The sequence below is a fragment of the Neomonachus schauinslandi genome, chromosome 14 (genome assembly GCF_002201575.2).
Source record: "Neomonachus schauinslandi chromosome 14, ASM220157v2, whole genome shotgun sequence".
Classification (NCBI taxonomy): domain Eukaryota; kingdom Metazoa; phylum Chordata; class Mammalia; order Carnivora; family Phocidae; genus Neomonachus; species Neomonachus schauinslandi.
The window spans coordinates 63,398,737-63,418,477 of record NC_058416.1 but is presented as its reverse complement, the minus strand read 5'-3'; the positions used below and the strand labels follow the sequence as shown (position 1 = coordinate 63,418,477).

Sequence of the window (19,741 nt, the reverse complement as noted above, 5' to 3'; positions counted from 1 at the left end):
TTTCAAAAGAAGCAAAAGCCCTCATGTGGATGGATCATTCTCGTATTTCCTCCTGAACTGAAAAGAGGGGGATGGCAACAACTATCAGAGTAGGATCTCCAGGATGCATATGGGGGACAGAGAGAAGGGAGCAAGTTCCTGGCAGAGAGGGGACATTGTACACGACAGCTGCTCTTGATGGCTCACCCACCTCGATGGGGAGGATTCCACTGAAAATTGGGAACAAAACAAGAGTCATCCCCTTTCATCTTTGTCACACATTCATTTCCTTTTTTTTTTTTTTTGCTGCTATTAATTCATTGATTTGTTCTTCGAAAACTTACTGGGCAGTATACTATATATGGGGCCCTAGGTACTCAGGTTACAAAAATAAACAAAATGTGATAGTCCCTACGCTCCATCTGATCATATTCTCATGGGAGAATATATAAAATCAAAGATTAAAACTCAGCATGAGATCAGTGATCGATGCTTAGAACATCTAGGGAGCAGACAGGCACCTGACGTAGTCGGCCTGGGCCTCTTGGAGGAGGCGCTCAGTACTGAAGGGTGGGTCCAGTGAAGGAACGGGATGGGTGGTGTGGGTAAGAACACTCTCCCAGAGGACTAACAAGAGCAAAGGTATGGATGGGGAATTGGAAACTTGCAGAACTGGGAAGCAGGAGGCAGAAACAACACCCATGGAGTGTGGAGAAGTAAAGCTGGTGAGGTCATCTTTCTGCCTTGGCTGTAGCTCTTCCTCGCCTGTGTAGACAACCCCACCGACCTGCACACACACGGACCGCAGGGAGCCACCACCATCCTCACGACCCTGCATGATATGGTCACATTTCTCACTTTTTTATCTAATTGGAACCCAACTCTTCTGTTGCTGCTCAGTTTCTTTATTTGCAAATGAGTAAAACAGCAAGCACCTTGCAGAACTATGCAGAACGGAGATATGACACAGAAACTATGCCTGCCCTGTAAGGGGCAATTATACATCGAAGCTATTACCAATACTGATTTAGAGCAAAACTTAGAACCAGAAAGACGTTATTTTTTAAAAAATGAAGAAGAAGGAGAGGGGGGCGGAGCTGGGTGTGAGATATGGTGAGGCGGGAGCAAGAATGAAGGAAAACAAGACTTACTGGTGTGCTTGATCTGTGCCAGGACCTACGCACATTTTACCTTGTTTAGGGATGAGATGGGGGTGATATATGGTAAGAAAAGAGTTCTACTCAAGGAGAATCAAAATCCCAAATCAAGGATGGGGGACATCTGCTGTAAGGGAATTAGAAGTTGGATTGCACAAGAAATAGATTGGATATTTTAGGTAAGAAAAGATCTACATGGCAAATGTACAATACATGACAGACCCATAATTTTAGCTAATGGGGAAAAGGACCATTTCCAGAACAAGGAAAGTCACAGCCCCATGATGTTTGGCATTAACGGAGCCGCGGCTACCCCACCTGATAAGACACTGATGTGTTCTTATCCAAACATCCACACAAGACTCTGACGAGCTGAGCAGATAGCAGAGCAGAGGGACTCAAGATGGATCTGAAAGAAATACTTAGATGTGACATCCCAGCTGCCTTCAAATATTTGAAAGACTGTTGTGTACAGAACAGCTTAGACTATATGATGTGTCATTTTGGAAACAGCCTCACGATCCAGGATCTCAGGAGTTCACCTTTCAGGGAAGTCGATTTCCACACACGGAAAGGCATCCCATACATTCTTGTTGATTTATTGGCTGATTAACATGTTCAGGAAAAAACACCTCCAATTTTCTCAGGCTTGAAGAAGACAGGTTAAAACCACTCACAGACCAGAGGGCGGCCATTGTTAGCAAGGACCCACCTGAAGTGAGGCAGGTGGGAGCAGTGGATCAGGCAGGAGTAGGAAATAAGCATCCCACCCCAGCAAATGTGCACCCATACACCCAAACATGCAGCCCTGTAGAGTCCACATGGCTCACTCTTGGGGGTGAAGATATTCTTAAAGGCCCATATTTGCCAAGCAAAACATACTACCAACCATTAATGTTTTACCTAGAGTGAGTATGGCAGATTAATTATCCTCTCCCCCAACAGATCCTCCCAAATTTGTGTGCCCTAATCTTATCTATTTCTCAGGATCTAATTAACCAAAGCCCAATTTCTCCATAAAGTTTTCCCTGCACAGTTACGAGGCTGCATGACACACTGTAAAGAACATGGGCTATGGAGTCCGGAAGACCTCAGTTTGAATTCTGGCTCTACCACTAACTGAGTGACCTCATGCAAGACACTCTCCACCGATGGTCCTCACGTCCCTGTCAGTAACATGGTAGTGAGAGCCGGTCTGTTTTCAGAGACATGGGGGAATTTAAGTGAGACGATATAAGTAAAGTGTTAGTGTACTTTACCAAAAAAGAAAAAGTTAGCACCTCTCTTCCTAACATTTTAATCCTTTGTCTCATCTAAAATTCCATAACATAGAAAGGGTAATAAATAGTGAATAATATATTAGTACTTAGTCCTCTGTGCTGGAGGGCATGGGGTGGATGACAAGCTTTGGGGCAGGGAGGGAATGGGGAGAGGACTGTAATGTATTCACAAGTCCAGACCCAGCACCACAGCCAGGGGGCAGGTGGGGTAGGTGTTTTCAATGGGGAAGGTGCGCTTGAAGAGGAGAAAAAAAAGCAGTGAAGACGACTGGTGTGTCACTAAAGACACATGTCATTGACACCATCTTCCAACCTGCACCATTTCACCCTATTATCCAGGATTTCAACCGCACCACGGGGAGTGGGTATAAATCCAAATATAACAGAATTAGTAGGGAATTAAGATAAAGATTATAATAGAGAATTATTTGGTACTGTGGAAGTTTCATACATTTCATAATTTCAAAGTTTCATCCATGTGATTGTGTATAATTTGGAGACAAGATTCAGTTCTGAGCAGTTCCTGTTACCTTGTAGTTGTGCATAACCCTGGGCAAGAAACATTGACTCCTCTAATAAGACCGACAACAGTAATACTAGCTTATCCTTAATGTGCACTTAGGTCAGGCACTGCTCTAAGGTCATGGCCTGGATTAACTCAACCGCCACAACAACCCTTTGAGATGGCAGACTGTTACATTCACAGTCAAGGACACTGAGGCGCAGAGATGAGTAACTTGCCCAAGGTCACGCAAGATCCCGCATTTATTCATTTACTGAATAATAGAAGTAATTCTCATGAAAAGTCTTTCTCCCAATAAAATGACATATTCTATTTGAAAAACACTATGTAAACTGCATGATTATCACGCCAAGAGAAATCAGGATATCAGCAAGGTGCTCGCCTAAGAGATTTTCATCCTGATGTGGTTTCTCTTCCGCATGGTGCCACCCTCTCAATCTTCCCTCTTGTCTGTAGAATTCTGGCTTTTGGCAGTAAACACTGAATGTATTCCTTCTTCCAAGAAAGTAGGCTCCATCAAATCTCAGGTTGCCAGAGTTCTCTTGCAGCAATGCTTCCCATGCAGACTACAGATCATAAATTAGTTTTAGACTGGAACCACCTTCCTTACCCACAGTGCTGAGCACTAGGCTCCATCACAGGCTGGCACGTGCCTAAGTGTGTCAGGGGACTGAAAAAGCAATCTGCCTCAACTACCAGGGCCTGACGGAAATAACACCTAAGGCTAACTGCACTTATAATAAATATGATTAGAGGGTGTATGGATGATCCAGATGCTTTTAGACTATTTTAGTTAAGAGATAATTAGACCAATACCCTCATCCTGTCAAATGACCAGGGGATTATAACTTGGTCTGGATTTTTTTCTAATGGTTGTACTGAGAGGCAGTATGTCCTTTCAGGAAGCTGTCAGGGGAGAGAAGAAAAGGAGGAGGAGAATCAAGGCTCTTCCAGATGCCGCCTCCCAGGGCCTCCAGGCTAGCTTCCAGGAGGAAGCAAGCAGCATGAAGTGACTTCAAAATTACTCTTCAAGCAAGCACAGCGCTAGTTTCCTTTTACATATTTTGTCCCCCACTCCATAAATATTAACTCTTTCCCCCACAGTACTGTGTCAAATGTGAAAAATCAAGACTAACCATCCATAGGGATTATTTATATGAGGATGGACTCATCAAGTGACTCTGCAAATCTAGGGGCCTCTCTCTAATTAACATGATTAATGATGAGCATGATTAATGATGGAGTTTCTGGCTACGTGTGCCAAGAGACAAGTCAGCACTGCCACCAAAAAGGAGAGTGTTCACAAGAGAGGCCCACTCTAAGCATCCACCTCACAATCATCAAGATGAGATGCCAAACTGCCAGGCCCACGTCTGTCCCTTAGTGCTCTTATCACGCTCTAATGTTTCATACATTGGGTCTCAGCACAGGAACCCTCCTATGTTTTGATCATAGGAGAGCATTAGGATAAAATACTATTAAGGCCTATCTCTTGGTCAATGGGCGTCTAGGCCCAGTTTCCTGTGCTCTTAGTGAGGAAAATTAGAACTCTAGATTCTCCTCCCTCTAAGGCGGGAGAAAGCAGCTGATCTGAGGGGTCTTCCCTCAGGGGAAAAGGACTCTAACTGTGAATGCTAAGCTGAATGAAGTAAAGGAAATATCATAAGGACATACAAGCAACTTATTGAAGTCCTGTGAAACTAGACTAATCCAAAATCCTAGGAAGTGCGATGGAGGAAGTAATCCTAAGTAGATGATAAATAAGGAGTTCCCCGAATAGAAGGAAAGAGGTTGGAAAGCCAGGCAGGTCAGTGCTCAGATCCCAGTTTAGACGTGTGGCAGCCTGGGTGACTCACTTGCTCTCCTGGAGCCCATTTCCTCATCTTCACGCTCAACGCTACCCTCACTCCTGCCTCATCGTCATTAGCTTCATCCCTACCTCAACACCACCAGCAGACAGGCACTGCACTTATACAAAAGAAAGGCACCTCCTTGGGGGCATAGCCCTACAGGGGCAAGGCTTGGTCAGCAGACCACCTCTTTGTAGGAATAAAATGATCCCCTATGTCCAGCTTAATCCAGCCTGGAAGAGGCCGCCAGCCTGGTCCTCAGAACCTAGGGTGGACGCCAGCTCCTACTCACCTCCTCGGGGAAGCCCATAGGCAGGGCACAGCTGTCCTTCTGCACAGCCTGACCCACCCTAAAGACCTGCTCAGAGAATGGAACTGGGTCATGGGTACGGAGTACCCTACCTAAGAACATTCCAGCTCATCTGTAACAAGAAAAAAATGAATCCTTAATTAGAAAAGGAATATAATGCTCCCTGGGGTCTGACAGCTAGTAGGTGCTCTACAAACAGTACCTGTTATCACCACAAATTTTTTCTTCATAGTTTGGAACTCAAAAGTTTCTTTCACTCAGTAACATGCTTTAGCACAGCACAAGAATCCAGACTGGCCTTGAAATTTCACTAACATTGCCACACATCCACCAGTGAGTCAAACAAACTACTTCTATGGAATCTGTAATGACATAATTGAAACCGGGTTTACGTTTATTTAAATAGTATGGTTTTGATGGAATGAAAATTTTAGTAAGCGGCACAACACATGTTTGAGGAAAATTTACAGAGGTACCCCCTGCCCCACAGATTTCCTCACTTACCTATAAGCACCGTTTTGGAAATGAAGAAAGAGAGAGAAAGAGGGGGTGGGGGAGTTAAGTTTCACATCTGCACAACAAACCTGCCAGCTAGTCAGAAACGAAATAGGCTGGTTTGAAAAACTCTTTACTGCTGCCAGTTAATATTCACAGGACTCTAGGGAAACAAGAACTTTCAATGACTCAATATTTATAAATGCTACTGTTGTCCCCCATACGTGTGTCTTAGATTCCTAAGGGATCCTGGGAACTTTTGCTATAATGAGGGTGAAGGTATATGAGTTTTAAATGGGGAGAGGAGTAGGTAGGGAAACAAAATTAAACACATATAAATGAGCAGTACTTGGTGGTCTTGGTCTTGAATTTGAATATGACTTCAATGATTGGGAAATCTGACCTGCGTGGGTCATTGCATTTTAATTTACCAAAGTCTTAAACAGAGAGAAAGCAGTCAAACTACACAGCCCTGCTGGCCAAGACACTTTTTTTTGTCTTTTTGTTTGAAATTTTGCTGCTTTGCATCCACAGATGCCAAAAAAGGCTACCCTTCAAATGTAGGCTATCAAACTAGCGGATTTGTGTTTACAACTCTGATGGTGTAATCGAAACTCCAAATGCTCAAGGAACAATAACATTAGTGAAGTGAAGTCAGCTCTGAATTAAAAGTCAGTGTTTCCATTACCCACTCTCACAGTATTTCTGGAGTTTGTATAACTTGATCATTAAAAAATGCTTGAAGCTGAAAACCTGGTCTGTGTCAATCTCGGACTAGCCTAGTTTGCAAAGTTCTGAAGTTGTTTGCCCTTCCCTTTTATCCCTTTTCAAGAATGTATTGCTTTTAAATGGTACACATGAAACTGGACCAAAAAAATCTGTAACACCCGATGAGCCAATGCTGTTACATGCATCACTCGTTTTTCAGAAGAAATTTACGATTTCTGTAAACTTAAACTCACTTTCAAGGTTTTCTGTGACTGAAAGTAAAGAGTTCAAATTCCTTTTTCAAACTCAGTCTTTAGCACATCCCTTCTCTATTGGTGACCTCATCAAAAATATTGTAACTGCAAATTGGAATATTAACTTTTGTAGGAATAAATTTCACACTAGAATTTTTAACTTGGTAGAAATAAAGTTTACTATTATGATTCCCATTATATCGGCTCTCTGTGGAACAGAATAGAGATTTTATACGGGGACATCAAAAAAAGGAAGGGAGGACAGTATGTGAGATCATTCTTCACTGACAGTAGACAGTAATTGTGCATGAATAAAAATATCCCTGAGAGATACATGGAAATATCCGGGTATCTGAGAACCCAAATACTTAGGATATGAAGTTAGGAAAGGCAGAGCTAACTCCCCAAGATCGAGTTGTAAGGAATGCTTATGTCGAGAGGCCAGCTCTGACTACACTCAAGATGGCCTCCACATCTTCGCCACTGAGAAGTGCAGATTTCTTCATGGTGTTAACACAGGACCCATCCAAAGGGTCCAGGTAATTTGGATCCTTGTCTGGGAAGAAGGACACAAAGGAAAAACAAATTTCTCTGTGTGTGTGTGTGTGTGTGTGTGTGTGTATGTGTAGGTCTGTATGTCTTTCTGTACCTTATAGGGAAGGCCATACATAGAGTAAATATACTTATAAATGTGGAAAGGGGAATGTTGTTTTAACATTTCATGTTACATTTTTATTTTGATTTTTGTAGAACTGTGGGAAATCATCCTTTTTAAAGTTTTATTTATTTAAGTAATCTCTACACCCTACTCAGGGCTTGAACTCACAACGCCAAGATTACATTTTGGGGAGCCAGCCAGGCACCCCAAAAATCATCATTTTGAATAAAAATTAGAAATATCTAGACTCTGGGTCAGAAGAAATGATGAACTGCACATCCTAATCTAGACAACCTCCAGTACAGTTGTTTCCAAAGATCACTCAGCATCTAAATTCATTTGTAGAAACTGGCAAGATATATATTTATAAACTCAAATTTTAAAAATCTGAATGAGCTGTAATATATCTTGTGATTAAATACTTCCAGTGATGGATAACTCATTATCCATGCAATAGCCTTTTATTCAGACAACAATTTTTGGTTAAAAAAAATCTTTCTGCTGGAGTGGTGGGGGTGGGAGGGATGGGGTGGCTGGGTGATAGACATTGGGGAGGGTATGTGCTATGGTGAGTGCTATGAATTGTGTAAGACTGTTGAATCACAGACCTGTACCCCTGAAACAAATAATACATTATATGTTAAAAATAAAAAAAGAAGAAGATAGCAGGAAGGGAAGAATGAAGGGGGGGTAATTGGAGTGGGAGACGAACCATGAGAGATGATGGACTCTGAGAAAGAAACTGAGGGTTCTAGAGGGGAAGGGGGTGGGGGGATGGGTTAGCCTGGTGATGGGTATTAAAGAGGGCACGTACTGCATGGAGCACTAGGTGTTATATGCAAACAATGAATCATGGAACACTACATCAAAAACTAATGATGTAATGTGTGGTGATTAACATAACATAATAAAAAAAATTTAAAAAAATAAAATGCAAAAAAAATAAAATAAATAAATACTTAAAAAAAACCTTGCCTTATGATCCTAGGAATGCCTTCTTAAGAAGTATCCAAAAGATTTGTGATTGAGAAGCAAAAGGAAATACAGCTGCTAATATTTCTACTAAGTCCAAAAAGATCTGAACCCAGTCAAATGTAATAAATGTTTTTTAATCATTATAACATAACTAAAGTAACTAAAGTACCATTATTTAAACATTTCATTTTACCAAGTTTTGAATAATGAAGTGACTTTTACCAAACCGTAAAGCCACATGTTAACAATGGAATATTATGCAGCCATGAAAAGGGATGAAGTACTGACCCACGCTACAACATGGATGAACCTTGAGAACATCATGCTCAGTGAAGGAAGCCATACACAGAAGGTTACATATTGTATAATTCTGTTTAGATGAAAAGTCCAGAACAGGTAAATCTAACAGAGGCAGAAAGTAAATTAGTATTTGCCTAGGGCTGGATGGAAAGGGAATGGGGAATTACTCTTCCATGGGGAGGGGGCCAATGGATGTGTTCTGGAATCAGAGAGCGGCAATGGTTGCACACTCTAAAAACCACTCAATTGTATTCCTTACATAGGTGAATTTTATGGTATAGGAATTATACCCCAACTTGAAAACAAGAAACGTATCTTAAATCATAGATTTTAAAACAAAACCATTTTGATAGGCATTATTATTCAATGGATTCTGAACTCAATAAAATGGCGAAAATGAATACTAAGTTTAGATCTGTAAAAGGTAGCTTTCTAAAAGTTATATGCTGAAGGATACTGAATAATTTATAAATATGGATTTTACTAAATGACCTCTCAGTAGATTTATGTTAATAGTCTTTGATCCATGAAGAATTTTGATATTTTTTTATTTTATAGGGAAGGGTACGTTTACTTCCTATTACTTGGGCTTGCCTTTATGAAAGATCAGGAAATTTAAAACTCATAAATGGGTTCCTCAAAGAAAAACTGACAATTTAAAACTTATTATAATCTATTTCAAATATGTCAGGGTTTCTTTAGGTTTAACTTAAAACATGAGGATTGTATTCCATCTACTGAAACACTTCTGCTTTTTTCAAATGACAATCACATCCTAGAAAAACTGAAGTCGAATTTGTCCAATAGCAGGTTAATTTTAGAAACATGATGCTGCCCAGATAAAGAACATAGTTGTTGACATTTTCAGATCGTGACTTCAAAATATAATGCATATAAAACATATTATTTCTCTATGAGTAGCAATAAAAAACTCCCAATTAAAAAAGAAACTACGTGTCATTACATTTTTTCCCATAAAGACATAAGAAATCTTACATTATGCTGTAGAATAGGATTGAGGTCACAGTCATATAATCTTACTCAATTTTTGTACTCATATTAATCATGTTAGAAATTGTACATGTCTTGCTCACTTAGCTGTACTGTATGCTCCAGGGACTAATATAAATCTTGATTTTTTAGATTAAGCCCAGTAATAATGTCTTGCATATGAATAGGGGCCTAATATCTAATTTTTGTTGAAAATTCACTAATTAAGTTGCTTGTATTACCCAATTTTCCATGACAGTTTCTTTACATGAATTTATAGTACAGGATTGCCAATGACCAAAAAAGATCATGAATTCTATTATGTAATTGTTGTATAGATTGCTATGAGCATTATGACACATAGCTTTATTCATACATAAGATGAAGAAAAAAATTACCATAATACTCACAGTTGTAACTAGGTCCAATACGGTGTTGAGCTTCCAGGCTAGCCAATGTGATGTGGAAAATGATGTGCAGCAACAGGAAGGAAAGACTGGTGAAGCACAGAGACTTTAATAACCGGCCCGTATGTCCTAGAAGGTAAGAAGCACAGAGACAGTGAGGGAGCTTCAGATGCAACACACTCATTCCGATCTTTGTAGTATTCCACATGGATCCCATTTCGGCCTAATCTATTATATAAACACACTTAGAAGTGTATCAAGTGTAACAATTACTCTCTTATTAGTCTAAAGCTAAAGCTATCTTATTGCCTTTGTAAAATTATACAACTAATATTGATTAAAAATTCAGGCACCTGGGTGGCTCAGTCAGTTAAGCATCTGCCTTTGGCTCGGGTCATGAACCTAGGGTCCTGAGATCGAGTCCTGCATCGGGGTCCCTGCTCAGTGGGGAGTCTGCTTCTCCCTCTGCCCCTCCCCCAGCTCATGCTCTGTCCCCTAAATAAATAAATAAATAAATAAATACTGAATAAAAATTAAATGTACAAGAAAAATGCTTTCCTACATATTAGATGACAAATTATCACAACATGGAACCACAAATAACCCCTGGCCCAGAAAATTTTATAAGAGTTCCGCCAAAGTTGAAGGAACAAACAACCCCTATTTTATACAAGTAGTTTCAGAGAGTAGGAAAAGAAGGGAAGTTGCCTAAAACATTTTACAAAGTTAGAGTAACTTCAAATTTAAAATAAAATAAGGCTAGAATATAAAAAGGAGTTTTAAGCCTGTGGTGATGGGTATTAAAGAGGGTGCGTTCCGCATGGAGCACTGGGTGTTATGCACAAACAATGAATCATGGAACACTACATCAAAAACTAATGATGTAATGTATGGTGATTAACATAACAACAAAAAATTTAAAAAATTATATTTGCTAACCAACTGAACTAGCATAGTAAAAATATAACACATCATAATAAGCTAGGATTTAAAAGAGCAGAATCAGACCTATAAATACAGAGAACAAACTAGTGGTTGCCAGAGGGGAGAGGGGTGGAGGGATGAGCAAATGGGCAAAAAGACACAGGCTTCTACTTATGGAACAAATAAGTCATGGGAATAAAAGGTATGGCATAGGGAATATAGTTAATGATATTGTAATAGTGTTGTATGATGACAGATGAATGGTAGCTACACTTGTGGTGAGCAAAGCATAACATACAGAAAAGGTGAATCACTATGTTGTACACCTGAAACTAATAAAACATTTTGTGTCAACCATACCTGCCCTCTACCCCAAAATAGACTAGGGTTTATTTATTGCTGAGAAGCAAGTGTGACTTAATGTTAATAAATGTTTAGGTGTAAGTCATACACCAGTGGGTTGATATCATAATTTTCTAAATGGATGTAGAAGAAGCATTTCATAAAGTTCAAATTTTATTTATGATAAAAGGAGGGCACGTGTTGTGATGAGTACTAGGTGTTATACACAACTAATGAATCATTGAACACTACCTCAAAAACTAATGATGTACTATACAGTGGCTAGCTGAACATAATAAAAAAATAACACTCAATAAACTGGGAATAGAAGGAAATATCCTTAAAATGATAAAGGATTTATACCATAACTAAAGCAAGCATCCTGTTTGTGGTGGAACTTTAGACATACATTACTGTTAAAGAATGATCAAGGACACTTGCTATCCTTGCCACCACTTAACATACCACTGGGAACATTGGCCAATGTCATAAGATAAGAAAAAGAATGAGGAATTGTAATAATTACAATTGTTTGCAGGTAATATCAGATTAAACTATTTGTAGATGATATTATCACCAACATAGAATGTGAAAGTGAAGTCACAGACCAACCATTAGAACACAAGAATTCATAAAATGATTTAGATATAATATCATCTTACAAAAATCAATAGAGATCCTCTATATTAGCAATCATCAAATAGAAAACGAGATACAACTTAAATTAGCAAACAAAACTGTACTTTAAATGGTTTTGCCAATGTGTCAATTTGGCTGGGCAATAGTCCCCAGTTATTTAATCAAACACTAATCTAGATGTTGCCATGAATTTAGAGATGTGATTGAAGTCCATAATCAACTGACTTTAAGTAACGATATTATCCTTGACAATTTGGGCAGGCCTGAGTCAATAGTTAGAAGTCTTGAAAACCAGTCTGAATAGAGAAGGGGGGGGAGGTGGGGGGTAGAGAAAGGAAACTCTTGTCACCTGCGCACAGTAGCTTCAGACTGCGCCATGAATTTCAGCTTGCCCATGACCATACTTCTTCCCCTCCTGAAAGCCTACCCTATGGATTTTGGACTTGCTTAGCAAGTTCATATAATCAATAGTCCAATTCCTTGTAATAAATTATATACATATAAACATATCCTACAGGTTGAACCCAGACTGAAAAAAATATGTAAGAATTTACCTTAACAAAAAATGCACAAGACCTTTATGGACAAAACTAAAACTCAACAGAAAAAACAAAGTAAAAGTCCTGAATAAATGAAGAGATATACCACATTCATGAATGAGGTAACTTAATATGACAAAAATACCAATTTTCCCCAAATTTAGTCTATAAATTCAATGCAACTTCAAATAAAATGCCAGGAGAAACTTTCAGGCCACCAGCAAACATATTTCAAAATATATAAGAACAGAATTTTTGAGGAACTCAACAAATTTATTTAAAAATATATTTGGAAAAACAAAAACCTAGGAATTGCCAGGTCAACTTTGAAATTTTGAGAAGATAACAAACGAGTGAGTTGTGTTTGTACTAAAAGACAATTAAGGTATGCTATAAACCCATAAGTTAAAATAAAACAAACAGAATTTAGATTCCTTATAGAAAGGAAAAAAAGTCAAATGGAATACCACACAGTGTTCAGAAAAAAACCTAATTTACCTATATGAATTTGATAAATGTCAAAGTTGACCCCACAAGTCAAGAGGAGAAGAACAGGCTAGCTAGCAGATGAAAAATTGGCTTCAATAAAATAATAATAATGCTAGATCCCTGCCACAAAGGTGATCTTCAGGTGAATAAAGACCTAAATGTGAAAGATAAAATTCTAAAGTCAATAGATGAAAACATGGAAGAATAACTTTTTGTGCCTTTTCCATGGGGATTGCCTCTAAAATAAGACCCAAAACATAAGTTATAAGGCCAAAAAATAGATGAATTTGACCACATTAAAGTTGAAAATTCAACAAAGTCACCATAAATAAAATTCACAGATATTTAGCTGGGACATCTAAGATTAGAGATGAGATTACATGAGATTAATATTTCGAATAGATAAAGAATGCCTGCATAGCAACAAGACAGGTCAACCAATAGAGAAGGGAGCAAAACATCCAAATAAGCATCTTACAAGGGAAAACTTGAGAGGACAATATGTTTATACAGAGGAACTAAAAGTATAGAGGCATTTAATGGAGACATTATAGCTAGAACACAAATGGGTTAACAGTTTACACCCATCATATTAAATTATAAAGATTCATAATAATGTTTTTTGTGAGGGGGAACCAATGTTTTGCTAGTAGTGTGAAATTGGTAGTCTTTCTGGAGGTCAGTACTTAAGTATGCCTAAGTCTCTGACTTGGCAATCACACCCTGAGTTATAAAATCCAGAGAAATCTTTGCAACAGGTCTACGTGGGGACTTGAGTCATGATATTCTTCACATCCTTGTCTGTAGTAGCAGAGAATTGGAGATATTCCAATTTTCCACCACTAAAGAGATGAGTATGTAAAAATGAGATGAACGTGCATCTTATAGTATGTTCAACCATTAGGTGCATGAAAGTAGAAGAACAACATATGTGGATCTTAAAATAAATTGGGTTAACAAATGATAAGAGAAAAAAAAAAAGGGACACAGACCACAAGATCATTCACATAAATTAAGAACACAGACCTGGAAAAATAACATATATGTTTAACACCAATGTGTTTCTGTATATTTAATATATGTATAAAACACATTTGTGTAGTTTCATACAGGGAGGCAGGAAACAGGAATGAGAATGGGGTATAAACAAGCAAGAGTAAATAAAAAACATGAGAGACACTCTGAACAATTCTAAAATAAAACTATTCTTGTGAATTGAAGAGTAAACTGTTGCAACACTTGTCTGGAGAGGACTAGGTGGGTGTTGGACTAGATGACCTACATTCTGGTCCTTGGTCTGCCTCTGGCCATGCAACTCTGATTAGACAGGCCGCCAGGCCTTTGAAACTCTAAGACTTTATACATAAATAAAATTTATTTATATGGCAAATATATACGTGATAGATATGTGGTACACTTATGTATTTATGTATGTATAAATTTTATATTTACATAATGATAAATACATAAGCTATGTATATATATATGTAATTTGGTATATATAATTTTATATTTCAGTATGCATGTGCAAATACATACACAGATCTTTAAGATCTAACCAAAAGTCACATTATCTCATTTCAGTATAAAATCCTTCTTTAGTGGTTAAGAAAACTGCTTGCCACAGTCTAATGACTTGATTACTACTCTGATGTCACAAAAGAAAAGTGAGGCATTAAATTAAAATACTGAGATACCATAAATTGAATAGCTTTCAGGTCTACATTCAACAAGCCCATACTGGAAAGAGGGATTTCTCAGTAGCCCAGGAGGAGATCCCATTAAATCCTGTGCAGTATGTGTCTTTTAGGAAACCACCCATCTCCTAGCCCACTCCTTTCAGCCACTGCATTACCAGCCCCTGACCCGCTGCCTTGGCTGCTGGGGCACTGGCTCCCCCCAGGCTCTGAGCTCAGGATATTTACTTCTGTGTTTCTAATGTTCACTCGCAAGCCTCAGTGAGTGCTGCTCACTTGGACCTAAGGCAGAGGAGCCCATAAAATGCCCTCAGGGAAAACATGGAACTGCCAAAAAAAAAAGAAGCTTAAAGGCTTAAAGTCATAAACATAAAAATATATATACCTAAAATGTGCATTTCATTCTAAAATGCCTTTTCTTTCAATTTTTCTAACTTTTGACATAATATAGTTTTGGCATGTAGTCAGTTTTAAAAACATAGCTTAAGGAAGCTGAATTTTATTAGCCTTTTAGGGAAATGAAAAGTTTAAAATAAATGTAAGCAGAAGACAAGGGGATTTGTCTTCTGAGTTCTTCTCAATCCTACTGTAGCTTTTATTGCTTTCTTTAGGGACAACTAAGGATTAAATAATGTATAATTATGTGATATAAACAATTGGGTTTTACTTGTCAAGTATTTCCTTACATTTCCTGATTTATATATAAATTTATATATATACACAAATATATATAAAAATTCAGTGGCATTTAGTACATTCCCAATGTTGTGCCATTTTCTCTATCTACTTTACAAAACATTTTCATCACTCCAAAAGCACCCACTAAGCAGTTACTTTTTCAATATTCCTGCTTCTCCTCACTGCTGGAAACCACAAATCAACTTTCTATCTCTGGATATTTCCCATAAATATTATCATACACTATGTGGCCTTTTGTGTCTGGCTTCTTTTCCCTTAACATGATGTTTTCAAGGTTCATCCATGTTGTAGTGTGTATCAGTGTTTCATCCTTTTATGGCTGAGAATTATTCCATTGTATGTATGAACACTTGTTCATTTATTCATCTGTTGATGGATATTTAGGTTGTATCTACCTTTTGACTACTGCAAATAGTGCTGGTATGAACATGTATGTACATGTATTTGTTAGAGTACTTTTCCCACTTATTTTATGTACATATTTAGGAATTGTACATACTAGGACTATATGGTAATTACATGTTTAGCTTTCCGGGAAGCAGCCAAACTATTTTCCATAGCAGGTGCACCATTTTACATTCCTACAAACCATGTACAAGAGTTCCAATTTCTCCATATCTCTGCTGGCACATGGTATTTTCTGATTTTTAAAATTATTTATTATAATAGTCATTCTAGTGGATGTCAAGTGGTATCACATTGTGGTTTTGATTTCCATTTTCCTAATGACTAATGATGTTGAGCGTCTGGTTCATGTGTTTGTTGGCCATTTGCGTTCTTCTTTGGAGAACACTCAATTCTATTTTATTGGTCTACATTTCTACCCTTATAGAAATACCATATTTTCATTACCATAGCTTTGTAGTAAGTATTAAAATCAGGAGGCAGAAGTATGAGTGCTGAAACTTTGTTCTTTTCCAGTATTGTTCTGGCTATTTGGGACCCCTTGCAATTCCATATGAATTTAAGGATTACATTTTTTATTTCCGCAAAAAAGGCTATTGGAATTTTGACAGGGACTGCACTTCATCTATAGTTTGTTTTGGGTAGTAATGACATCTTAAGGATATTATATTTTCTAACCCATAAGCACAGGATGTCTTTCCATTTATTTCAGTCCTCTTTAACTTTTGTTAGCATGTTTAACATTTTCAGTGTATAAGTCATTAACCTCATTGATTAAACTTATTCCTAGGTATTTTATTATTTGGTTTGCTAAGGTAAATGGAATTGTTTTCTTAATTTCTTCTACAGATTGTCATTGCCCATGTAGAGAAACATAATTGATTTTTGTGTGTTGATCTTGTACCTTACAACTTTTCTGAATTTCTTTATTAGTTCTGGTAGTATTTTTATGGATTCTTGGAATTTTCTGTATGTGGGAACATGCCATCTTCAAATAAGGATAGTTTTACTTTTGCTTTTCCAATTTGGTAGTCTTTTACTTTTTTTCACCTAACTTCTCTGGCCAGAACTTGTTGCACCATGTTGACTAGCAATTGTAAAAGCAGATGTATTAATTTGCTAGGGCTGCCAGAACAAAGTACCACAATTGGGGGGGCTTAAGCAACAGAACTTTATTTTCTCACAGTTCTGAAGGCAGAACATCCAAGTTCAAGATGTCAGCAATTTCTGCTTTCTTCTGAGGCCTCTCTGTTTCACTTGCTGCCTTCAGGTGGCTGCCTTTTTACTGTGTCCTCACGTGGTCTGTTCTTTATGCACATGTAACCCTGGTATCTTTCTGTGTCCAAATGTCTCCTTTTTATAACACCAGACAGACTGGATTAGGACTCACTCTAATGGCTTCATTTTAATTTACTTCTTTAATGGCCAAATCTGGGTCAATTGAGATGATTATGTTTTTGTTTCCCCTTTTGTCCTAGTCCTGTGGTGTATTACATTGATTTTCTTATGTTGAACCACCCTTGCATGATAAAATAAACTCCACTTGGTCACAGTGTATAATCCTTTTAAAGTGCTATTGGATTCAGTTCACTAGTATTTCACTGGGGACTTTTGCATCTATATTCATAAGGGGTATTGGACTGCAGTTTTGTTTTGTTTTTTTCCCCTTGTGTTGTCTCTGGCTTTGTTACTGGTCTCACAGAATAAGTTAGGAAATGTTCCCTCCTATTATATTTTACATTTTGGAAAAGTTTGAGAAGTACTGGTGTTAATTTTTCTTTAAATTTTTGGTAGAACTTACCAGTGAAGCTATCTGGTACAAGACTTTTCTGTGTTGAGAGGTTTCTTTTTTTTTTTTTTTAAAGATTTATTTATTTATTTATTTGAGAGAGAGAGAATGAGAGACAGAGAGCATGAGAGGGAGGAGGGTCAGAGGGAGAAGCAGACTCCCTGCTGAGCAGGGAGCCTGATGTGGGACTCGATCCCGGGACTCCAGGATCATGACCTGAGCCGAAGGCAGTCGCTTAACCAACTGAGCCACCCAGGCACCCGAGAGGTTTCTGATTACTGATTCAATTCTTTAATTTTATAGGTCTGTTTATATTTTCTGTTTCCTTTTGTGTCAATTTTGGTAATTTGTATGTTTCTAGAAAGTCTACTATTTCAATTAGGTTATCTAATTTGTTGGCATATCCTTGTTCATAGTATTCACATATAATTATTTTAATTCTGTACAGTTGGCAGTATTGTCTCCACTTTCATTTCTGATTTTATCATTTGCATCTTTTCTCACTTTAGATTTGTGAATTTAGCTAAAGGTTTGTCAATTCTATTGATCTCTTCAAAGAACCAACTTTTAGTTTTGTTGATTCTCTCAACAAATTCTCTCTCAATTTATTGCATCCAATAAATTTTGGTATATTGAGTTTCTGTTTCTATTTGTCTCAAAGTATTCTCTAATTTTCCTTGTAATTACCTCTTTGACCCACTGGTGTTTAAGAATGCATTGTTTAATTTCCAGGTATATGCAAATTTTCCACTTTTCCTTCTGTTATTAATTTCTGGCTTTATTCCATTATAATCTGAAAAATACTTTATATGATTCAATCTTTTAAAACTTCTTGAGTATTCTCACCTGGCCCCACATATGGTCTCTCCTATATTTCATGTAAACTTGAGAAGAATATGTATTCTTTTACTGTTCAGTACAGTGATATTTATCTCTCTCTCTATATATATATATGCCAACAAGACTATATATATAGTATTTTCAAGTCCTCTTTTTCCTTATTGATCTTTGGTCTAGATGTGCTTTCCAGTATTGAAAGTGGGCTATTGAAATATCCAATTATTACAGTAGAATTGTCTGTTTATCCTTTTCAAGACTGCCAATGTTTGATTCCCATATTTGGGGACTCTGTTGCTTGGTGAGTACATGTTTATCATTGTTGTATATTCTTGATGAATTGAACTTTTATTGATATATAATACCTTCTTTGTAACAGTTTTTGACTTAAAGTATATTTTGTGTAATATTAATGTAATGACCTCTGCACTTTTTGGTTATAATTTGCATAGTATATCTTTTTCCATCCTTCCACTTTCAACCAACTTTGTCTTTGAATTTTTAGTTTCCTGAAGACAGCATACAACTGAATCATGTTTTATCATCCATTTCACCATCTTTGCCTTTCATTAGAGAGTTTAATCCACTTATATAAAAATAATTACTAAGAACACACTTCTGTAATTTTGCTTTTTTTTTCCCCTGTATGTCTTATACCCTTTTTGTTCTTCACTTCCTCTATTACTTCATTCTTTTGTATTTAATTGATTTTTGTAGGGTATCATTTTGACTCCTTGCACATTTTCTTTTGTGTATATTTTTTTAGATATTTTCCTACTGGTTACCAGAGGGATTATAGTTGATATCCTAAATTTATAACAATCTAGTTTGAACTGATAACAACTTATCTCCAATATCATACAAAATCTCTGCTTCCATATGGCTTCATCCCTTTTTATGTTGTTGTCACAATTTACATCTTTATACATTGTGTACCTATTAGTATAGATTTATAATTATTGCTTTATGCATCTGTCTTTTAAATCATATAGGAAATTAAAAGAGAAGTAAAGAACAATTGTTTTATATTTACCTATACAGTACCTTTATTGGAGTTCTTCAAATGTCTTTGAGTTATTGTCTGTTTTTTTTTTTTTTCTGTCTCATCCTAAAGGATTCCCTTCAGCATTTCTTCTAGAATAGACCTATGAGTGACAAATTATTTTTTGTTTATCTGGGATTTTCTTGTTCTCCTTTGTTTTTCAAAAAATTAATTTGCATGATATAAGATTCTTGGTTAACAGTTTTTTCTTTTCTTTTTGTTTTTCTTTCAGTACTTTAAAAGTATCACTTTTCTGGCTTCCATGGTTTCTCAAGAGACTCTGTCCTTAATCTTATTGAAGTTCCCTTGATTGTGGTGGATCACTTCTTTCTTGCTGTTTTCAAGATTTTTCCTTTGCCCTTGGCTTTGACAATTTGATTATGATGTGATTCAGTCTTATCCTCTTGGAAGTTATTGAGATTGTCAAATGTGTAGTTTCATGTGTTTTTCAAA

General features: G+C 37.2%; 1 protein-coding gene across 1 annotated transcript in view; it reads right to left on the bottom strand.

Moving 5' to 3' along the window:
• Positions 1 to 19,741, bottom strand: part of PIEZO2 (piezo type mechanosensitive ion channel component 2) — a 500,927-nt gene that overhangs the window by 315,473 nt on the left and 165,713 nt on the right. The window contains exon 3 of the mRNA XM_044921024.1: positions 9,890 to 10,015. Within this exon, the coding sequence (XP_044776959.1) occupies positions 9,890 to 10,015 (126 nt within the window). The remainder of the gene's footprint in view (positions 1 to 9,889; positions 10,016 to 19,741) is intronic.